General features: G+C 42.4%; 1 protein-coding gene across 1 annotated transcript; it reads left to right on the top strand.

Moving 5' to 3' along the window:
• The first annotated feature begins 297 nt into the window (after positions 1 to 297).
• On the top strand, positions 298 to 5,886 carry LOC114687418 (protein strawberry notch homolog 1-like). The gene has a single exon (XM_037203544.1). The coding sequence runs from the start codon at positions 469 to 471 to the stop codon at positions 4,540 to 4,542; it is 4,074 nt and encodes a 1,357-aa protein (XP_037059439.1). The 5' UTR covers positions 298 to 468; the 3' UTR covers positions 4,543 to 5,886.
• Positions 5,887 to 18,337: the final 12,451 nt, after the last annotated feature.

The following is an 18,337-nucleotide window of genomic DNA, read 5'->3' as shown; positions in this document are numbered from 1 at the left end:
CAAATAGTCATAGTAATAAATTTCTGCCTGTGGTATTATTTTATACCCATAGAGAAGTGCTTCTCTCAACCTTCATCAGAGAAGTTTTTTTTTCAGTAGATGGAAATTAATTCAGAAACCCATAACTGGTCAGTGTGCAGAGAAAAGAGATTGTGGAGTTCTCAGCTCTAAGTTGGATTTCTATATCATACTCTTCACCATGACAAAGATCAACTTAAAAGGGGGCAGTGCAGAAAGATTGTAAAAAGATTACAGATGTCCACAATATAACAATATTTGGGGGGCGGCGGGGGGGGGGTGGTTGGGAGGAGGGGCGTCAAGATGGCGGCGGGGAGGTAGGCAGAGCCGGACGCTGCTTCTGCCGCCGCCGCCGCCGCCTCCGCTCCCGCTCCCGCTCCTGTTGCCTCCGGCTCCTCACGCGCTCACGGACCGGGAGAAGCTCTTCCGGCGTCGGCTACGGCGGGGAAAATGGTGGAACCAGGGCAAGATTTACTGCTTGCTGCCTTGAGCGAGAGTGGGATTAGTCCGAATGACCTCTTTGATGTTGATGGTGGAGATGCCGGACTTGCAACTCCTACTCCCCCTTCAGTTCAGCAGCAGCCTCCATCCACTACAACCTTTGTGCTGAATCAAATCAATCAACTTCCAACCCTGGGCTCTACAATTGTAATGACTAAAACGCCACCTGCAACAACCAATAGGCAAACCATCACTTTAACCAAGTTTATCCAGACCACGGCAAACACACGCCCTTCAGTCTCAGCACCAGCAGTACGAAATGCCCTGCCCCCTGCTCCTTCTAAAGACCAGGTTCAGTTGAAGGATTTACTGAAAAATAATAGTCTAAATGAACTCATGAAACTGAAGCCACCTGCCAACATTGCTCAGCCCGTTGCAACTGCTGCCACTGATGTCAGTAACGGTGCAGTAAAAAAAGAATCTTCTTCTAATAAAGAAGTAGCAAGGATATGGATAAATGACATGAAAATGAGGAGTTTTTCCCCCACCATGAAGGTTCCTGTTGTTAAAGAGGAAGATGAACCGGAAGAAGAAGATGAGGAAGAAATGGGTCATGCAGAGACCTATGCAGAGTACATGCCAATAAAATTAAAGCTTGGCCTGCGTCACCCTGATGCAGTTGTGGAGACTAGCTCTTTGTCCAGTGTCACTCCTCCTGATGTTTGGTACAAAACCTCCATCTCTGAAGAGACCATTGATAATGGCTGGCTCTCAGCATTGCAGCTCGAGGCAGTTACCTACGCAGCCCAGCAACATGAAACATTCCTCCCTAATGGAGATCGTGCTGGCTTCTTAATAGGTGATGGTGCTGGTGTGGGCAAAGGCCGGACGATAGCAGGGATCATATATGAAAACTATTTGTTGAGTAGAAAAAGAGCATTGTGGTTTAGTGTATCAAATGATTTAAAGTATGACGCTGAAAGAGATTTAAAGGATATTGGAGCAAAAAACATTTTGATCCATTCATTAAATAAGTTTAAATACGGAAAAATTTCTTCCAAACACAATGGGAGTGTGAAAAAGGGTATTATTTTTGCTACCTATTCTTCTCTTATTGGTGAAAGCCAGTCTGGTGGTAAATATAAGACCAGGTTAAAACAGCTTCTGCATTGGTGCGGTGATGACTTCGACGGAGTGATAGTGTTTGATGAGTGTCACAAAGCAAAAAACCTGTGTCCTGTGGGTTCTTCAAAGCCAACCAAGACAGGCTTGGCCGTTTTAGAGCTTCAGAACAAATTGCCAAAAGCCAGAGTTGTTTATGCCAGTGCCACTGGTGCTTCTGAACCACGTAACATGGCCTATATGAACCGTCTTGGAATATGGGGTGAGGGGACTCCATTCAGAGAGTTCAGTGATTTTATCCAAGCAGTGGAGCGCAGAGGTGTTGGTGCCATGGAAATAGTTGCTATGGATATGAAGCTTAGAGGAATGTACATTGCACGACAGCTGAGCTTTACTGGAGTGACCTTCAAAATTGAGGAAGTTCTTCTTTCTCAGAGCTATGTTAAAATGTATAACAAAGCAGTTAAGCTGTGGGTCATCGCTAGAGAGAGATTTCAGCAAGCTGCAGATTTGATTGATGCTGAGCAGAGAATGAAGAAATCTATGTGGGGTCAATTCTGGTCTGCTCACCAGAGGTTTTTTAAGTACCTGTGCATAGCATCCAAAGTGAAAAGGGTAGTGCAGCTGGCCCGGGAGGAGATCAAGAATGGGAAGTGTGTGGTAATTGGTCTGCAGTCTACAGGAGAAGCTAGAACTTTGGAGGCCTTGGAAGAGGGTGGAGGAGAACTAAATGATTTTGTTTCAACAGCCAAAGGGGTATTGCAGTCACTCATTGAAAAACACTTCCCTGCTCCAGACAGGAAGAAACTTTATAGTTTGCTAGGAATCGATTTGACAGCTCCAAGTAACAACAGTTCACCGAGAGATAGTCCCTGTAAAGAAAACAAGATGAAGAAGCGGAAAGGTGAAGAAATAACCCGAGAAGCCAAAAAAGCACGAAAAGTTGGTGGCCTTACTGGTAGCAGTTCTGACGACAGTGGAAGTGAGTCTGATGTCTCTGACAATGAAGAAAGCGACTATGAGAGCTCTAAAAACATGAGCTCTGGTGACGATGACGATTTCAATCCCTTCAGAGATGAGTCCAGTGAGGACAACGAGGATGATCCTTGGTTAATTAGGAAAGACCACAAGAAAAGCAAAGATAAAAAGAAGAAGAAAAGTATAGATCCAGATTCCATTCAAAGTGCCTTGTTAGCATCAGGTCTTGGTTCAAAGCGACCTAGTTTCTCCTCTACGCCCGTCATCTCACCTGCTCCCAACATTGCATCAGCTAACAGTAACACCAACAGTAACAGTAGCCTTATAACGAGTCAGGATGCTGTAGAAAGGGCACAGCAGATGAAGAAAGACCTGCTTGATAAACTAGAAAAATTAGCTGAAGACCTCCCTCCTAACACCCTGGATGAACTTATTGATGCACTTGGTGGTCCTGAAAATGTGGCTGAGATGACTGGCCGCAAGGGCCGGGTGGTGAGCAATGATGATGGACGAATATCTTACGAGTCAAGGTCGGAAGTTGATGTTCCTGTGGAAATTCTAAACCTAACGGAGAAGCAACGGTTTATGGATGGAGAGAAGAATATTGCTATTATCTCAGAAGCTGCCAGCTCAGGTATTTCATTACAAGCAGATCGGAGAGCTGTAAATCAAAGGCGACGAGTTCACATGACGTTGGAGTTACCCTGGAGTGCTGATAGGGCGATTCAGCAATTTGGAAGAACACATAGGTCAAACCAAGTGACTGCTCCAGAGTATGTCTTTTTGATTTCGGAACTGGCTGGAGAGCAGAGATTTGCATCTATTGTTGCTAAGAGACTCGAGAGTTTGGGAGCACTTACACATGGTGACAGAAGAGCAACGGAGTCTAGAGATCTGAGCAGGTTCAACTTTGACAACAAGTATGGAAGAAATGCTTTGGAAATTGTTATGAAATCCATTGTAAACTTGGATTCTCCTATGGTCTCACCACCTCCAGACTACCCTGGAGAATTCTTTAAAGATGTGCGGCAAGGATTGATAGGAGTGGGCCTGATTAATGTGGAAGATCGGTCAGGAATTCTTACTTTGGATAAAGACTATAACAATATAGGAAAATTCCTAAACAGAATTCTGGGCATGGAGGTGCATCAGCAGAATGCGTTGTTTCAGTATTTCGCAGACACACTTACCGCAGTTGTTCAAAATGCCCAGAAGAATGGAAGATATGACATGGGAATCCTAGATCTGGGTTCTGGAGATGAGAAGGTGAGGAAGAGTGATGTGAAGAAGTTTCTGACTCCAGGCTACTCAACCTCTGGCCATGTAGAGCTATACACAATTAGCGTGGAGAGGGGAATGTCCTGGGAAGAAGCAACCAAGATTTGGGCAGAACTGACAGGACCAGATGATGGCTTTTACTTATCATTGCAAATAAGAAACAACAAAAAAACTGCAATCTTAGTTAAAGAAGTAAACCCTAAGAAGAAACTATTTTTAATTTACCGACCAAACACTGGGAAACAGCTCAAATTAGAAATATATGCTGATCTGAAAAAGAAATATAAGAAGGTAGTCTCTGACGACGCCCTGGTACACTGGCTGGATCAGTACAATTCCTCTGCAGACACCTGTACTCATGCATATTGGCATGGCAATTGCAAAAAAGCAAGTTTAGGATTGGTGTGTGAGATAGGTCTCCGCTGCCGCACATACTATGTATTATGTGGCTCAGTACTGAGCGTCTGGACAAAAGTGGAGGGTGTTCTGGCCTCTGTCAGTGGCACAAATGTGAAAATGCAGATAGTGCGGCTAAGAACAGAAGATGGACAACGGATTGTAGGTTTGATCATTCCGGCAAATTGCGTGTCTCCTCTTGTAAATCTCCTGTCGACTTCAGACCAGTCTCAGCAGCTCGCAGTCCAACAAAAACAGCTGTGGCAGCAGCACCACCCGCAGAGCATCACCAACTTGAACAACTCGTAAAGAGCAGCAGCTTCCACACGGTGTTGAATGCTGTGAGAGCATACCACTTGCATAAAAATCAGGGACAGTTTCCAAAGAGTTCTATTTTTTTTTTTTTTCAGTTGTGCTCTCTAGTTAATTTGGGGGGTTACGGACAAACCTGGAATAGGCAGCAACACTGACAGCAAGCAGAGGGGGGGTCGCGTGTCTTTCCTCTGGCTTCCTTGGGCTGCCTGTGTGCTTTTACTGGGTGAGCAGAGCGGATGTGTGTGCGCGAGCGGATGTGTCAGTCTGTCTGTGAAACATTTGTAAAACGCTACAAGACCACAGTTAGTTGAAAATGCTTGGACCTTCCCAAACTGGCTTTACTTTTCCTTTCTACAGTGCTCAGGGTTAACACAGTTCATCCTTGTCATTGCTGTGGGGGTTCCCCGGATGCATGTGTTCCAAGTCTCTCAAAACAGAATATATTGATTTGTTTCTTTTCCAACTTAAACAATGCTTCCTACAGCATGAAGTGAAGGGTTGCGTGCCATGCATTCAGGTTCTTTTGTAGCTTTTGTTGACAGTGCATGTCTTTGAAAGCATGTGTAATCAAGATTACCACAGAAGTCACGTTTGGAGAGCAGCATTGGAGATGTACAGCTTTGGGTATTGCATTTCTAGTGTTGATACCTGGGTGTTGCTTCTAACCCTCAGCCCTGCCCGCTCCTCCCTGTCCCAGGTTTCTTGTCAAAGTAGTAGTAAGTACATACCTTTTTTTGTGATAAAACTCTTTAAAAGTTTATTTTTATGTGTTAATAGTATTCCTAATTTGTGCTGCAAAAATGGCTATGAGCCTTTTCATAAGTTACGTTTTCCTTAACTTAAACATAGTTTTAGGAAGAAGTATGATTGGCCTCCATCTTGCACACAATCTTTTTTACTTCATTATCTAAATCTGCTTGGTCATTCAAACCGGAAACCGTACTTGAGTTGTAAACTAGACAGTGAGAAAACACTTGGCTTCTGCTGTATGTTGTTGTTGTTATTGTTACCCAGTAACTTGAATATTGTTTAATGTGCTGTAAGACATTGTAGAGATTATCTCCAGCTGTTTAAAATGGTAATGTACAAATGTGAATAGACACTTATCTATAACATGGGTAAGTTTTGTTTCGCCTATAATAGATGTTTATAAAAACCAGTGAGGGGACAATTGGTCTTTGTTTTTCCTCCCAGCTTCCCCTCCCCCCCATTTTTTCTACCCTTTTTTTGCTTGCACATGTTGCACTATTGAAAAATTGAGATTGTATAAATCTGGTTAAAAGCTACAAGATACCAAAATCTTGTGGATGTTGAATAAAAAGTTATTGTACTAATGAAGTGGACTCTTGTTTAGGCCCTCACTGGGGACTCCAGGCGTAGGTAGCAGGGCTCTATAGAACTCGGCGTGGCCTTAGCCTTCCAGGTAGCCTTAGAGTCTGACTGAAGCCCCTTCCTGAAATCTGAGGTGATCTTAAGGACGGGGTAAATGATGGTACTTTTGAATGTGTCTCAAGTTGAACTGTTCTTTTTATAACTTTGTAAACTTCTCAAAGAACTGGGTGAGGTGTGTGTAATCACAGAAACCTGATGGAGCGCTTGGGGCTCTCGTTCTCTCGAGTTTCTTCGGTTAAGTTTACCGTAATATTGTTTGAGATTTATTTATTCTTAGTGCCTCAAAGAACAAATGGAGGATGGTTTCTGTTCTTGGGCACATTTTGCCCAGTGGATGCAACTTTGATCCTCATTTCATATATCTCAGGCAGTGATCTCATGAGCATCAAGCAGTATCCCTTTGTGGCCTAGATCCAGCTGGCCACTGAGAGGAGAATTGTGTCCCCTCACAGAACCTCTGAGCTTTGGTTTTTGAACTGGTGGACCATTCAGCTTCTTTCGCATGTTAAGGCAAAAGCCTAAGGAAGGGCTTTGTAAATTAACTGTTTCTCCATGAGACCCAATTGCAGAGGATGGGCAGATGCTGTGTTCCAGGCTGTTGATGCCAGCCCCTTGCATGTGCAGATGTCTGTTTGGATGGGTTCTGGCTTTTCTGGTGCTTTCAGAGCAGCACCTACAGGACTTCTAGCATGTGGTTAATGGACACCTTACCCGGTGATGATGCTGTGATGTGTGCTCTTGGAGGGAGCACCAAGTCTTAGTGGAAGGGTCTGTCTGTGTTCTGTTTATTTTTGTTGGTTAGTAAGAAAAGACCCACAAATACGAGACAGACTTCAAAGGCCCTTTCAAAGCAGACTTGAAAAGGCAGGTGGTGTGGGAGAGCAGAAACTGAGTCACCTTTGCCCACTGTGGTGTGTGTGACACCTGGGATTGGTGTCCAACCCCTCTAAAGGGGAGCATGTGCTGTCTGCACTATGCCTCTACAAAAATCATTAAGTCTGTCACTCACCAGGAAAGCTCCAGCATTCAAGGGTTTCTTATGTCAAAATCCAAGTCTTCTCAGCTGCTGTCACACAGAGTAGGTCCTGTCTCCCAGAGGATCTGAACGCCACGTCTGCATCCGGGGCCTCACTTAACTCCACCCACCGTAACTCACTGGTCTCTGGGATGCCTTTTCTCCCACTTAAGCAATACAGCTCTGAGCAGCAGATTCTGTTGTTGGTCCCATCAGTGTTTTCAGAGTTTACAGTCCCGATTGTGCTGAAAATCACTCCCAGGTTCTCTGCTGCTCAGGAATGCTTGCTAGGGAGGTCATGTTTCCCTCCTAGCAACCTCTGTGCCACAGGCTTGCCCTCTTTATGGTCAGGTCAGAGAGCTGTCAGTGGTGCAGTCAGAGAAGTATTCAAAGTGTTTATTATGTAAACGCAGGTTATCAGAAAACTAGGCAGGCTAAGCAGTTTCCTCTTTTTGCTACTAAATTACAAATCTGCTTTCAGTGTTTGCTTTTTCCTGTGTGTAGATTAGCAAGAACTTGTATCCAAAGCACTGTAGTAGCTGTAGGTGTGTACATATGTGTATTTATTCTTACTCAGCACTTAAGAAACCTTTTTGAGTTGCAACAATAAACCTTGTAATTTGCTCTGTTTATGGAGAAAAAAGTTCTAGATTTCCAAACGCCAGAGGAATTAAAACATTTTAGAGCCATGGTTTTGGCTGTAGCCTCTGGGACAATTATTTGCTGATCTCCATGCCATGTTATTAGAACAACTTCTGAGAGACCAGAGAAGGAACGAGAGGCACACTATGTTCGGTTCTCGTCCTGTCCTCGACTTCCCATATTAGCACAGGGGCCTCTGTGGCTCCCTTTTGAAAGCAGGTGGAGACATTCTCATCCTGTGAGACCTTATCCAAGGACCCTGGTACAGAGGGACCTTTATGGACTCTGGCACTTCCTAGGAATAGTGTCCCAGAAAAGCTGCTCTTGGGCCAGGAGCCACACAGTGACTGTGTAGTTAGTTGAGGCATACCACGGCAAAAGAAACTGCTATGGTGGTGTGTTTGTTAAATGTCCTTTCTATGTGTGTGGACTCTGGTGAACAACACACACACACACAACACACACACCACGTAGGTGCTTTGGCATGCTGTACTGAAATGAACCAAACATTCCATGTCATGGTTGCAGCTAATTGGGTGGAAACATTTGCAGGAAAATCTCTCACAAGGCTAGCCGCCGTCTAAAGCAAATGGGTCCCTCCGTAAGTGAAAGAAACATGGAGCTGCAACTTGAACTAGGCGGCAGTTTTTGCGAGTGCCCACCCTCTGTTGTATGCTGTACTTAGAGATGTACATAGGAGTGTATAGAGAAGCGTGAGTTCTTGTACATTTCAAGTGTAAATTTTGTATCTTGGGCCCCATTCACTTGTTCCTGCGCCCTTTTCCTTTCCCTCCTATTTATTCTTTTCTGGACTCCCGTATGGGGTATTTTAGTGCTTTGTTGTTGTTTTTTTAACCTAGAAAACTATAGAAAGCTTCTTAGCTGAATCAGTAGTTGTTGTGTTTAGAGTTTATCTTTGCCTCCTGGCTGTAGGAATCCTGTTGCCCACATTGCCCGCACCCCAGGCTGTGCTGTCTTGGGATGCACCTGAGTGTGCTCCTGATCCCATCCGTATGTGACTGGTTGTTCTCTGGAAGCTGTAGTGAGCCTGATGCTTTCATAGATAAGGAATGAAAGAAAGCAAAGCAAAGGACACGCTTCTCTAGACCTCCCTGAAGCTCCTTAGAAGCCTGACTAACTTGTCTTTTTTGAGGCCTGCTCCGGTCCCTCAGCCCCTGCCGCCTCTTGGCACGAAAGTCTCTTGAGGAGAGTTCATGTGGCCTTGTGAGCCTGTGCAGATAGTTCAGTGGCTCATGGCCTGGATGCAGGCTTCCTGTGTGTAAGAAGTTGGATTTCTATGACCCCCGCAGGTGATGAGCAGATTACTTTATGACAGACACCAGTAATCTGGTTTTTATATACCTGGTAAAAATGGAGCAGGCAGGAGATGAGCGTAGAGAGCAGTTGTCATCCGTCCACACAGTCCTGCAGTGGAAGCTGCCACCCCCTTCAGCACCCGAGGCAGGGGCAGTGCCGTCTCACACTGTCCTGGCAGGAAAGGCTGTGAGCGCAGATGCCCAGTTCGCTCTGGAGGATTGATGTTGGCGCTGAAGGGCCAGTGGGGCCTTGGAGACGGTGCCCACCCTCACCTAGGGCACAGGAGTGGGGTTTTAGTTACAGGCCTTTGAACCCTCAAAAAATGTCCTTTGCAATTCTCAGGAAAGATTTCAGTGAGCATTCACCTTGGTAGACTTGATGACAACTCTGAAAATGGCCTGCATTTGTCTGAGTCTTTGGAACTTGGTTGTCATGATTGAAGGTCTGTCACAGGTTACTCCAGCAGGAGTTCCTTCCGCACCCCATCTCCCTTCCTTTGGGGCCTGAGACATAGTTGACTTGTGTCCTAGGCAGCAGCCCACCATCTGCAGGGGTAGAGCAGGGCACGGTTAGCCAGGAGTTCTGTAACCAGCAGTTAACTGTGAGATACACCAGTTAGTGCGGAGAGAGGAGACGGCTGCTTTTGTTGTCTGGCACTTCAGGCCACCCTGAGGCTGAGAGACGGCACGCAAGTCTCTTGAGTTCATGTGGCCTTGTGAGCCTGTGCAGATAGAACCGGAGGAGCTTCTACCATGGCAGTGGCTGGCACCGAAGAGGGTGAAGGGACTCGATCGAGCTGCTCCTCTGGCTCTACTTCATGTGACTGAGAGCTTTTTTATTTATTTTTGACATAGCACAGTGCAGCCTCACCACTAAAACAATTCACCTTGTTCATAGTTTGTACTGAATTTGCAAACTCTATTACTGCTTTTCAATAACCACTTTTATCATCAACCATGAGGGGCGGGAGAGGTGTACTGTGTCTCTGCAATAAACTTGTGCCAGGTTCTACCTCCTTGCGCAAAGGGTATTTTATATGTAGGCGCTGGTCTCCTCCTCTGACTCGGGGCGTCCGGGAACATCTGAAGGAGTCCAAAGACCCGCAACAGTCGGGTGTGATCTCTCGGGCGGCTTCTGTTGTCCTCGTTCTCTCTGAATTGCTGCTCTGCACAGTGTCCATCTGAACGAAGGCTACACGCTGTTCCCACCATGCCACACTGCTGCCTTCAGCCTCTCCTGGGAACCTGCTGCCGAGTGTCCAGACTGAGTGCTGCCGTCCTGTCGACCTGTAACTTTCAATTCAGTCTCATGTAATACAAGTGTGTTGGCTTCGCTGAGTGGGCTTGCTGACCCTCGGCCAGAAACACTCAGTCTCCACACTGAAAGTACTCTGTATTTAGGTTTGGTTGTGGTTTGTTTTTTCATTTTTGTTTGAATTTTGTTTTCTGTTTTTGTAAAATTCTTAAATAAAATGAAACAATTAAATACACACACAAAAAAAAAAAAAAAAAAAACAATATTTGCCAGGCATCTCTGTGCTGTTGAATATGTGAACTCACTGAGGGTGTGAGTGTATACACAAGACCACAAAAGATCAATCAGCAAAACCCCCAGTATAAATAGTGGAGGAGATCATGAAGTCCCACTACTGTCTCAGGATATTTGGCACTTGATAGCTTCTTTTGGAAGGAGAGTTGATTTTCTTTGGGGATGTAGCCCCTGAGAGGTTGCCAACGCTCCTGTAGATGCTCCCATACCCATCCATACACAGGGAACACTAACAGAAAGTACATTTTTAAGAAAACAGAACACCTATACTAAAGCCCACAGCCCTAGCAGCCTTATGTATGGCCAGGCTGAATATAGGGACCCCAAGTAAGACACAGACCTGTTGTGGAATATTACTCTACTATGTAAAGATGTATTACATTTGTTTGTGTTGTGGAATATTGCATTAACCATTAAATGTGTGTTACATTTATTTATGCTGCATTTGTTTAATTATGTAAAGATGTGTTGCTGTTTTATCTTGCTTGTCGAAGGCACCTGATTGGTCTAATGAAAAGCTGAACAGGCAATAGCTAGGCAGAGGAGGGATAGACAGGGCTGGTGGGCAGAAAGAATAAGCAGTAGGAGGAATTTATGTAGCTGGAGAGTTTTCTCTCCTGGACCTGCCTAGCCCTGGCAGTCCGACAGCCCACTTATAAAATAAACATATAGACACTTATATTATTTAAACTGTTTGGCCATTAGCTCAGGCCTATCATTATCTAGCTCTTACTCTTATATTTAGCCCATTTCTATTAATCTATACTCTGCCACGTGGCTCATGGCTTACTGGTACCTTACATCTCCCTTGTCCTGGCAGCGGCTGCAATCTCTTTTTCAGCCTTCTTGTTCCCTCAGTTCTCCTCTCTGTTAGTCCTGCCTATACTTCTTGTCTGGCTACTGGCCAATCAGTGTTTATTTATACAGAGTGATAACCACAGCAAATTTAGATTCAAAAGAGAAGAGAGAATGCAGGAAAAAGAGGAGGAGACACCCGGGGCCTGTCAGCCAGTCAGACATGGAAGAAGCAGGAAAAGTAGGACATACAGAAAGAAAGAAAAATTTGAAAGCCCCAAAGCAAAACATAGATGAAGAAAAACAGGGTACATTAGGCTGTAAGAGCTAATGGGATAGGCTGATGTAAGACTGAGCATTCATAATTAGTTCTAAGTCCCCATGTCATGATATGGGAGGTGGTTGGTGGCCCAATAGAAAAGCTGATATACCACCCACTAAATCCCTTTAAGCACTTTAAGTCTGCCCAACAACCCCAGACTGTACCAACACCACTGAATTCCATATCCCAGCCTACTACTTCTAAAGAAATCTTCGGTTTTACCAGGGGCCTTACAGGATCTAGGAACTCCAGATTGCATCCTCTCCCTTGGGCTCCATATCTAGGGCTACAGCTAGAGAAGCAGTTCAGCTTTATCAGAGCACAGACTGGATCTAGGGACCCCAACCCTAGCAGTTGTATTGGAGGCCAGGCTAATCCTAGGAATCTCAGAAGCCAGACCAGATCTTGGGACCACAGAATGCAATACCTTAACTGGGCTCCATATCCTAGTCCATAACTTTGGAAGAAGACTTCAGTTTTACCAGAAGTTAGGCCAGATCTAAAGACCCCCCAGGCCCCCAAGCCTCAGAGGGCATACTCTACTGGTTCTGAAGACATGCTAGTCACCAGAACCCTTGGTCATTCAGGTCAGAAGACCAGAGAGGAAAGAGAAACCAAGGAACAGAACACCCATCCCACAAATGCAAATGCAGGAATCAACACCTAAACCTATATTCATCCCAAATCCAGATGCCTAAACACTAGTGTAAGAACATAATCAATAACTGAAAAGGTAATATGGCACCACCAGAGCCCAGCTATTCTATTACAGCAAGACCTGAACAAGCCACCACAGCTGAAGCATAAGAAAATGACCTTAAAAGGGACTTTATGAAGATGATAGAGGTCCTTAAAGAGGACATGAAGAAAATCCCTTAAAGAAATTGATGAAAAAACACAAAAAACTGGAAAAAAATTTAAAAATCCTTAAAAGAAAACCAAGAAAAAAAAAACAGAAGAAACTGTTCAAAACCTGAAAATGGAAATAGAAGCAATAAAGAAAACACAGAGGGAATCCTGGAAATGGAAAAATCTGGGTAAGTGAACAGAAACTACAGATGCAAGATGCACTAATAGAATACAAGAGGTAGAAGAAAGAGTCTCAGTCATTGGTGATATGATAGAGGAAATAGATTCATTAGTCAAAAAATGTTAAATCTGAAAAATTCCTCATATAAAACATCCAGAAAATCTGGAACACAATGAAAAGACCAAACATAAGAATAATGGGAATAGAAGAAGGAGAAGAAACCCAGTCCAAAAACCCAGAGAATATATTTAACAAAACCATTGAAGAAAAATTCCTCAACCTAAAGAAGGACATGCTATAAATGGACAAGAAGCTTACAGAACACCAAAAAGTTTGACTCAAAACAAAATCCCATTTCCACATAATAATAAAAATGTTAAACAAACAGAACAAAAAAGGGAATATTAAAAGCAGCAAGGGAAAAAGGCTGAGTAACATATAAAATCAGACCTATTAGAATCACACCTGACTTCTCAATGGAGACCCTAAAATCCCAGAAAGGCTTAGACAGACCTCTTGTAGACTCTGAGGGACCATGGATGTCAGCCCAGACTACTATACTCAGCAAAATTTTCATTCACCATACACAGACAAAACAATATATTTCATGACAAACTCAAAATTTAACAATACTTATCCACAAATCCAGTCCTACAGAAGGTACTAGAAAAAAAACTCAAACCCCAAGAAGTTAACTATACCCACAAAAACATGGGCAATAGATAACCTCACACCCAAAAAAGAAATACACATATACACACACACAAACACACACACACACAACCATCACCAACAAAAGAATAACAGGAATTGACATTCGTTGGTCATTAATACACCTCAATATGTGTGAACTCAATCAGTCAATAAAAAGACTAATGGAATGAATATGAATATAGGATCCATAATTCTGCTATATACAAGGAACACATTTCATCATCAAAGATAGACATTACCTCAGAGTAAAGGGTTGGAAAAAGATTTTCCAATCAAATGGACATAAGAAACAAGCTGGTATAGCTATCCTAATGTCTAACAAAATAGACTTCTAACCAAACTTAATCAAAAGAGACAGAGAAGGGCATTTTATATTCATCAAAGAAAAAAATCCACCAAGATGATGTCTCAATTCTTAATATCTATGCCCCAAATGTAAGGGTACCCACATTTGAAAAAGAAATATTAATAAAACTTAAATCACACATAGAACCCCACAAAATAATAGTAGGAAACTTTAACACCCCACTCTCACCAATAGACAAGTCATCCAAAAAGAAACCAAATGGAGAAATAACAGAACTAACAGACATTATGACTCAAATAGACCTAACAGATATCTATAGGACATTTCACCCAAACACAAAGAATATACCTTGTTATCAGCACCGTATGGAACCTTCTTCAAAACTGACTAGGCCACAAAACAAGTCTCAATATATACAAAAAAATTGAAATAAGCCCCTGTATCTTATCAGACTATCATATATTAAAGCTGGATTTCAAAAACAGAAACAACAGAAAGTAAACAAACTCATGGAGACTGAACAGCTCTCTAATGAGTTACCACAGAATCCAGGAAGAAATAAAGAAAAATTAAAGATTATTAAAGAACTATTTGGGAGGGATTATGAAGCGTGGCCTAGCTGGAGACAGGGGTGTCACTGTGGTGAGCTTTGAGGTTTCAAAAGACTAATCATAAGTTAGGTCTTTCTGCCTCCTGCTTGTGGATCAAGATTTAAGAGCTCAGCTTCTCCAGAACCATGCTTGCCTGCCCTCTGCCATGCTTCCCCACCATAATGACCATTGATTGTAAACCTCTGAAACTCTAATCCCCAAGTTAAATGCTTCATTTTATAAACTGCCTTGATCCAAGTGTTTTATCACAGTGATAGAAAAATAACTAGGACAGAAGTTGTAACCAAGTGTCAGGGATTGTGACACATGTCACCAGTGTTTGGTGGAATGTAAAAGACTCCAGGACACTGGAGTGGAAAGCTATTGAATTCTGTGCGTAGTGTTCACTTGGCCATCTTAGTGGTAGTTTGGAATATAATAATGCTGAGAACAAGGTTAGTTATGAAGATATATGTTCATAAGATACTAGAAGCAAACTATATCAGCAACTTCACTGGGGACTATTCTTGTGACATTTTGGTAAAAGAATGAGCATACTTTCTGCCTATATCCTAAGAAGCTGCCTGAGGTAGAAATACTAATTTACTTGGCAAAGGGGATTGATTTCAAGAAGGCATTATCCCATAGCACATGTGTGTCTAATCAGTGCAGATAGGGAACTCAGAAGAGAGGAAAGTATCGATACACTGATGTCCAACCTAGTAACCCATGAGTCTTGTGGAGGTTACTGATAGGAGTATGGGTGCAGAAATGACTCAAAAACAGCTGCATCACCAAAGCCACCCCAACACAGGTGACAGATCACAAAACCTGGGAACCTGGAGTACACCGGCAGCTCAACAGATTGGGAAAGTGTCCTTTCCAAGTGATTTTGCTGCTCTAAACCTCTTTTTAGGTAGCTTGGATTGTTTCTGGTTCCTTCAGGCAGCTGTTCTGATCTGGTCTCAGAGTCTTGGCAGGTTGGCTTGTCTGCGTATTTTTGACAGCCCAACTCATCTGAGAGACATTTTTCGAAACTCAGCTTTTCTTCAAGTCAGAGGGGGAATCAATGATTATAGCTTACTCTTCCAAGAAGAAACTCCATGAATCTGGTCAGTTTCAGGCACTTCCTGAAACCGTTTTAGGTGATTACCTTCCTGGTTAAGGCGCTCCCTGGAGGACGGAATGTTTCAATCTCAGGCAAATTTTACACAAGCACACAGCAGAACTTGGCAGCTTGGGCTGTGTTGTTCTGAATTTAGGGACACTGGATTAAGTGGCTCTGGAAACTTCAGTTAAGGAAAGCCATTGAAGCCAAGCATGTGCAGAGGAGTCCCTGTGTGGAGACCCAGAGAGGCCACTGTTTGAAGCTGTGAAAGTGAAGCCTGTATTAAGTTGCTGACCCCAAGATATTGGAAATGCCAGAGCCCTGGGATCTGCCAAGGAGAGCTTCAGAGAGGGAGTGGAACCATCCATCCCAAGTGAGAGATTGCCTTGCTTCCAGCAAAGCCAGAAAGGTGGAGACGTATAAACTCTTTGGTATCAGATGGAGTTACAGAATTTGGAGTTTGCCTAGCGAGGTTTTGGTCTTGTCCTAGTATAGTATTTACTCATTTTTCTTCTGTTCCTCCATTTTTGAGATGGTATTTTATATTCTGCCCCACTGGGTATTGGAAGTATGTCATTTTATTTCTTTTTTTTTTTTTTTATTTTACAGGGGGATGTAATGAAAAGTTTGTCTTGATTTTCAAAAGAGACTTTGGACCTTTAAACTCTGTGGAGACTATGGGAAACTATGTGAAAGACTATTGAGAGTTTTGAAATTGGACTAAATGCATTTTGCATTATGATGTGGCCACAAGACTATGGGACCTAGGGAGCGGAACAGGATGGTTTGAGTAGGAACGATCCCATAGGCTCATACATTCGAGTCGTTGGTTCCCAGGTGGTGGAACACTTTGGACAGAATTGGGAGATGTGTCCTAGTTGGAGGTGAGACAAGCTTTGGAATTTCAAAAGATTCTGACCATCTTGGTTTATTCTCTCCTCTTTCTTTGTGGATGAAAATGTAAGCTCTCACCTACAGCTCCCACAGGCAGATAGATACCTGTCAACTGTTGCCTTGCTTTCCTGGCATGGTGGTCATGAACTCTAACCCTCTGAAATTATTCCCATAAATTATATGCTTTCTTTTATAAGTTGCCTTGGCCAAGGTGTCTTATCATAGCAAGAGAAAAACAAGTAAGGAAGACCATCATTATCAATTTCTCTTTGTCTTGCATATTTCTACAAGAATTTGACCTCAGAAGTATTTTATCTGTTCTATCAAATTATATTTGAGAATCTGTAAGCTTTTGTCTCTGTTTCCTTTCAAGTCAGAGTGTTATCACTTCTCATTTGAACAGCTACCTTATCTACTCACAAATGATTAACAAAAAGCACCATTGTCATTTTACATCAGCTTAAAAAAGAAAAATTTCCACAGAGATATTCAAGAAAAAAGTCCATATGCCTGACATTTAAAGGCCTGCTGCACTCTAAAAAGGAAACTGATGGAGGAGGAGAGGATATGGGGGAGAGGGGAAAATGGGGAAAGCTGGGAGGGGTGGAGGGAGGGGATACTGTGTTTGGGATGTATTGTATGAGAGAAGAATCTATTTTAAAAAAAAATTAGACTAAATTTATAAAAATGGCTCAAAGGTAATAGTTACCTATGCCTTAATAATACTAATTCAGATTGTTTGAAGTGAAATGTGCTAAGTGTTATTTTTCCACTCACCTTCTCTTCATTTCCACTAATATTGTTTTGAAACCTAACAAAAGAAAATGACACTTTAAGATGAAAATGATATTTTGTAATTTTATACCACATGGCAAGCAAAGCATTTACAGAATGAAATTGGATTAAGTGTTCACAATGATAGAGGATCAGCTGGCCTTAGCATTTATATAAGCAGTGGCTGTGAATGTGGTGCCTGTCTTCTTGGCTTGATGCTTAAATAAAGGCCAGCACGTAGTAATTGCTCAGTAAGTATTAATCTTATTTTAATAGCCCCTATACAGTAACCAATTCCTTGTGAATCAGTGTTTCTCACTGACATTCTTCTACATAGACTTCCCTACACTTATAAAAGTAAATCCTGTGGTGGAAATGGTTGAGCAGTATGAGTTTTATATGGGGACCTGTATTACAGATCCCAAATAAAGTCCTTCTCATCTTAGAACACAAATTCCTATGTTATTCATTTAGAAGTTTCCATTATGTTTGTGCTTTACATCTCCTTTCTGCTGTAATTGTGTTTTCCTTTCTTGGGAGTGTGTGCCCAATCGAGAATCATTATATGCACATCCTTCCTCACATTGACCATCAAATTCTGTGACTGAGACAAAAACCTAAAGTTCTTAATCCTTTGTCAAATGCCACAATACATAATTGCTTAAATCGTATAGAATTATTCCTTAAACTTTTATACTTGTTTGCATATTTCTTTTCTATCTTTAAGCCAATACTAAACAGATTTTGTAATTGACAGTAGAAATGCTTAATGAAAAACACATGACTTTTTCTTTAATGTCTTTCTACAGTTTTATTATTTCTACCATTCCTCAGTGTTCGCCCTCTGTGCTTTCCAAGCAGGAACACTTTACTGTTTGCTCATTGCCAAGGATCCATCTACTGCTTCAAATCACTTCCACAGACCCCTTCACATCCTGGGATAGTTTTATGAACCTATTTTCCACACAGTTATAGTTAAAAGAAAATCTGGTACTGAACTACTTTTTTCCATATGACCATACTGTTTTGAATTTCCTATGTCCTAATTTGTTGTGAGGCATGGTTGCTCGGTTTGACTGTTTCAAGATAAATGTATCATGGCCTTGTCAAAAATTAGGACACAGTAGAACATTCATTCTATTTTGCTTACATACTCTTCTAATTTCTGCATCAATCATGTCTGGCATCAAAGCCTGTGCAAACATCGAGGGCAAACATCATTAGAAACCAAGTATTTGTACAGAATTTTCTTAGAGGAAGTTGAAAGTCAAAGTAAAAAAAAATTACATTTTATTGACAAAACAGCACCATTTTTTAAAGTACACATAAAGCAAAATCACA

Source organism: Peromyscus leucopus, chromosome 3 (assembly GCF_004664715.2).
Source record: "Peromyscus leucopus breed LL Stock chromosome 3, UCI_PerLeu_2.1, whole genome shotgun sequence".
Classification (NCBI taxonomy): domain Eukaryota; kingdom Metazoa; phylum Chordata; class Mammalia; order Rodentia; family Cricetidae; genus Peromyscus; species Peromyscus leucopus.
Note: the sequence above shows the minus strand (reverse complement) of the source record. Positions and strands in the feature narration are given on the sequence as shown.

Coding starts and splice junctions, on each gene's coding strand:
- LOC114687418 (XM_037203544.1), top strand. CDS start 469: ATGGTGGAACCAGGGCAAGATTTACTGCTTGCTGCCTTGAGCGAGAGT.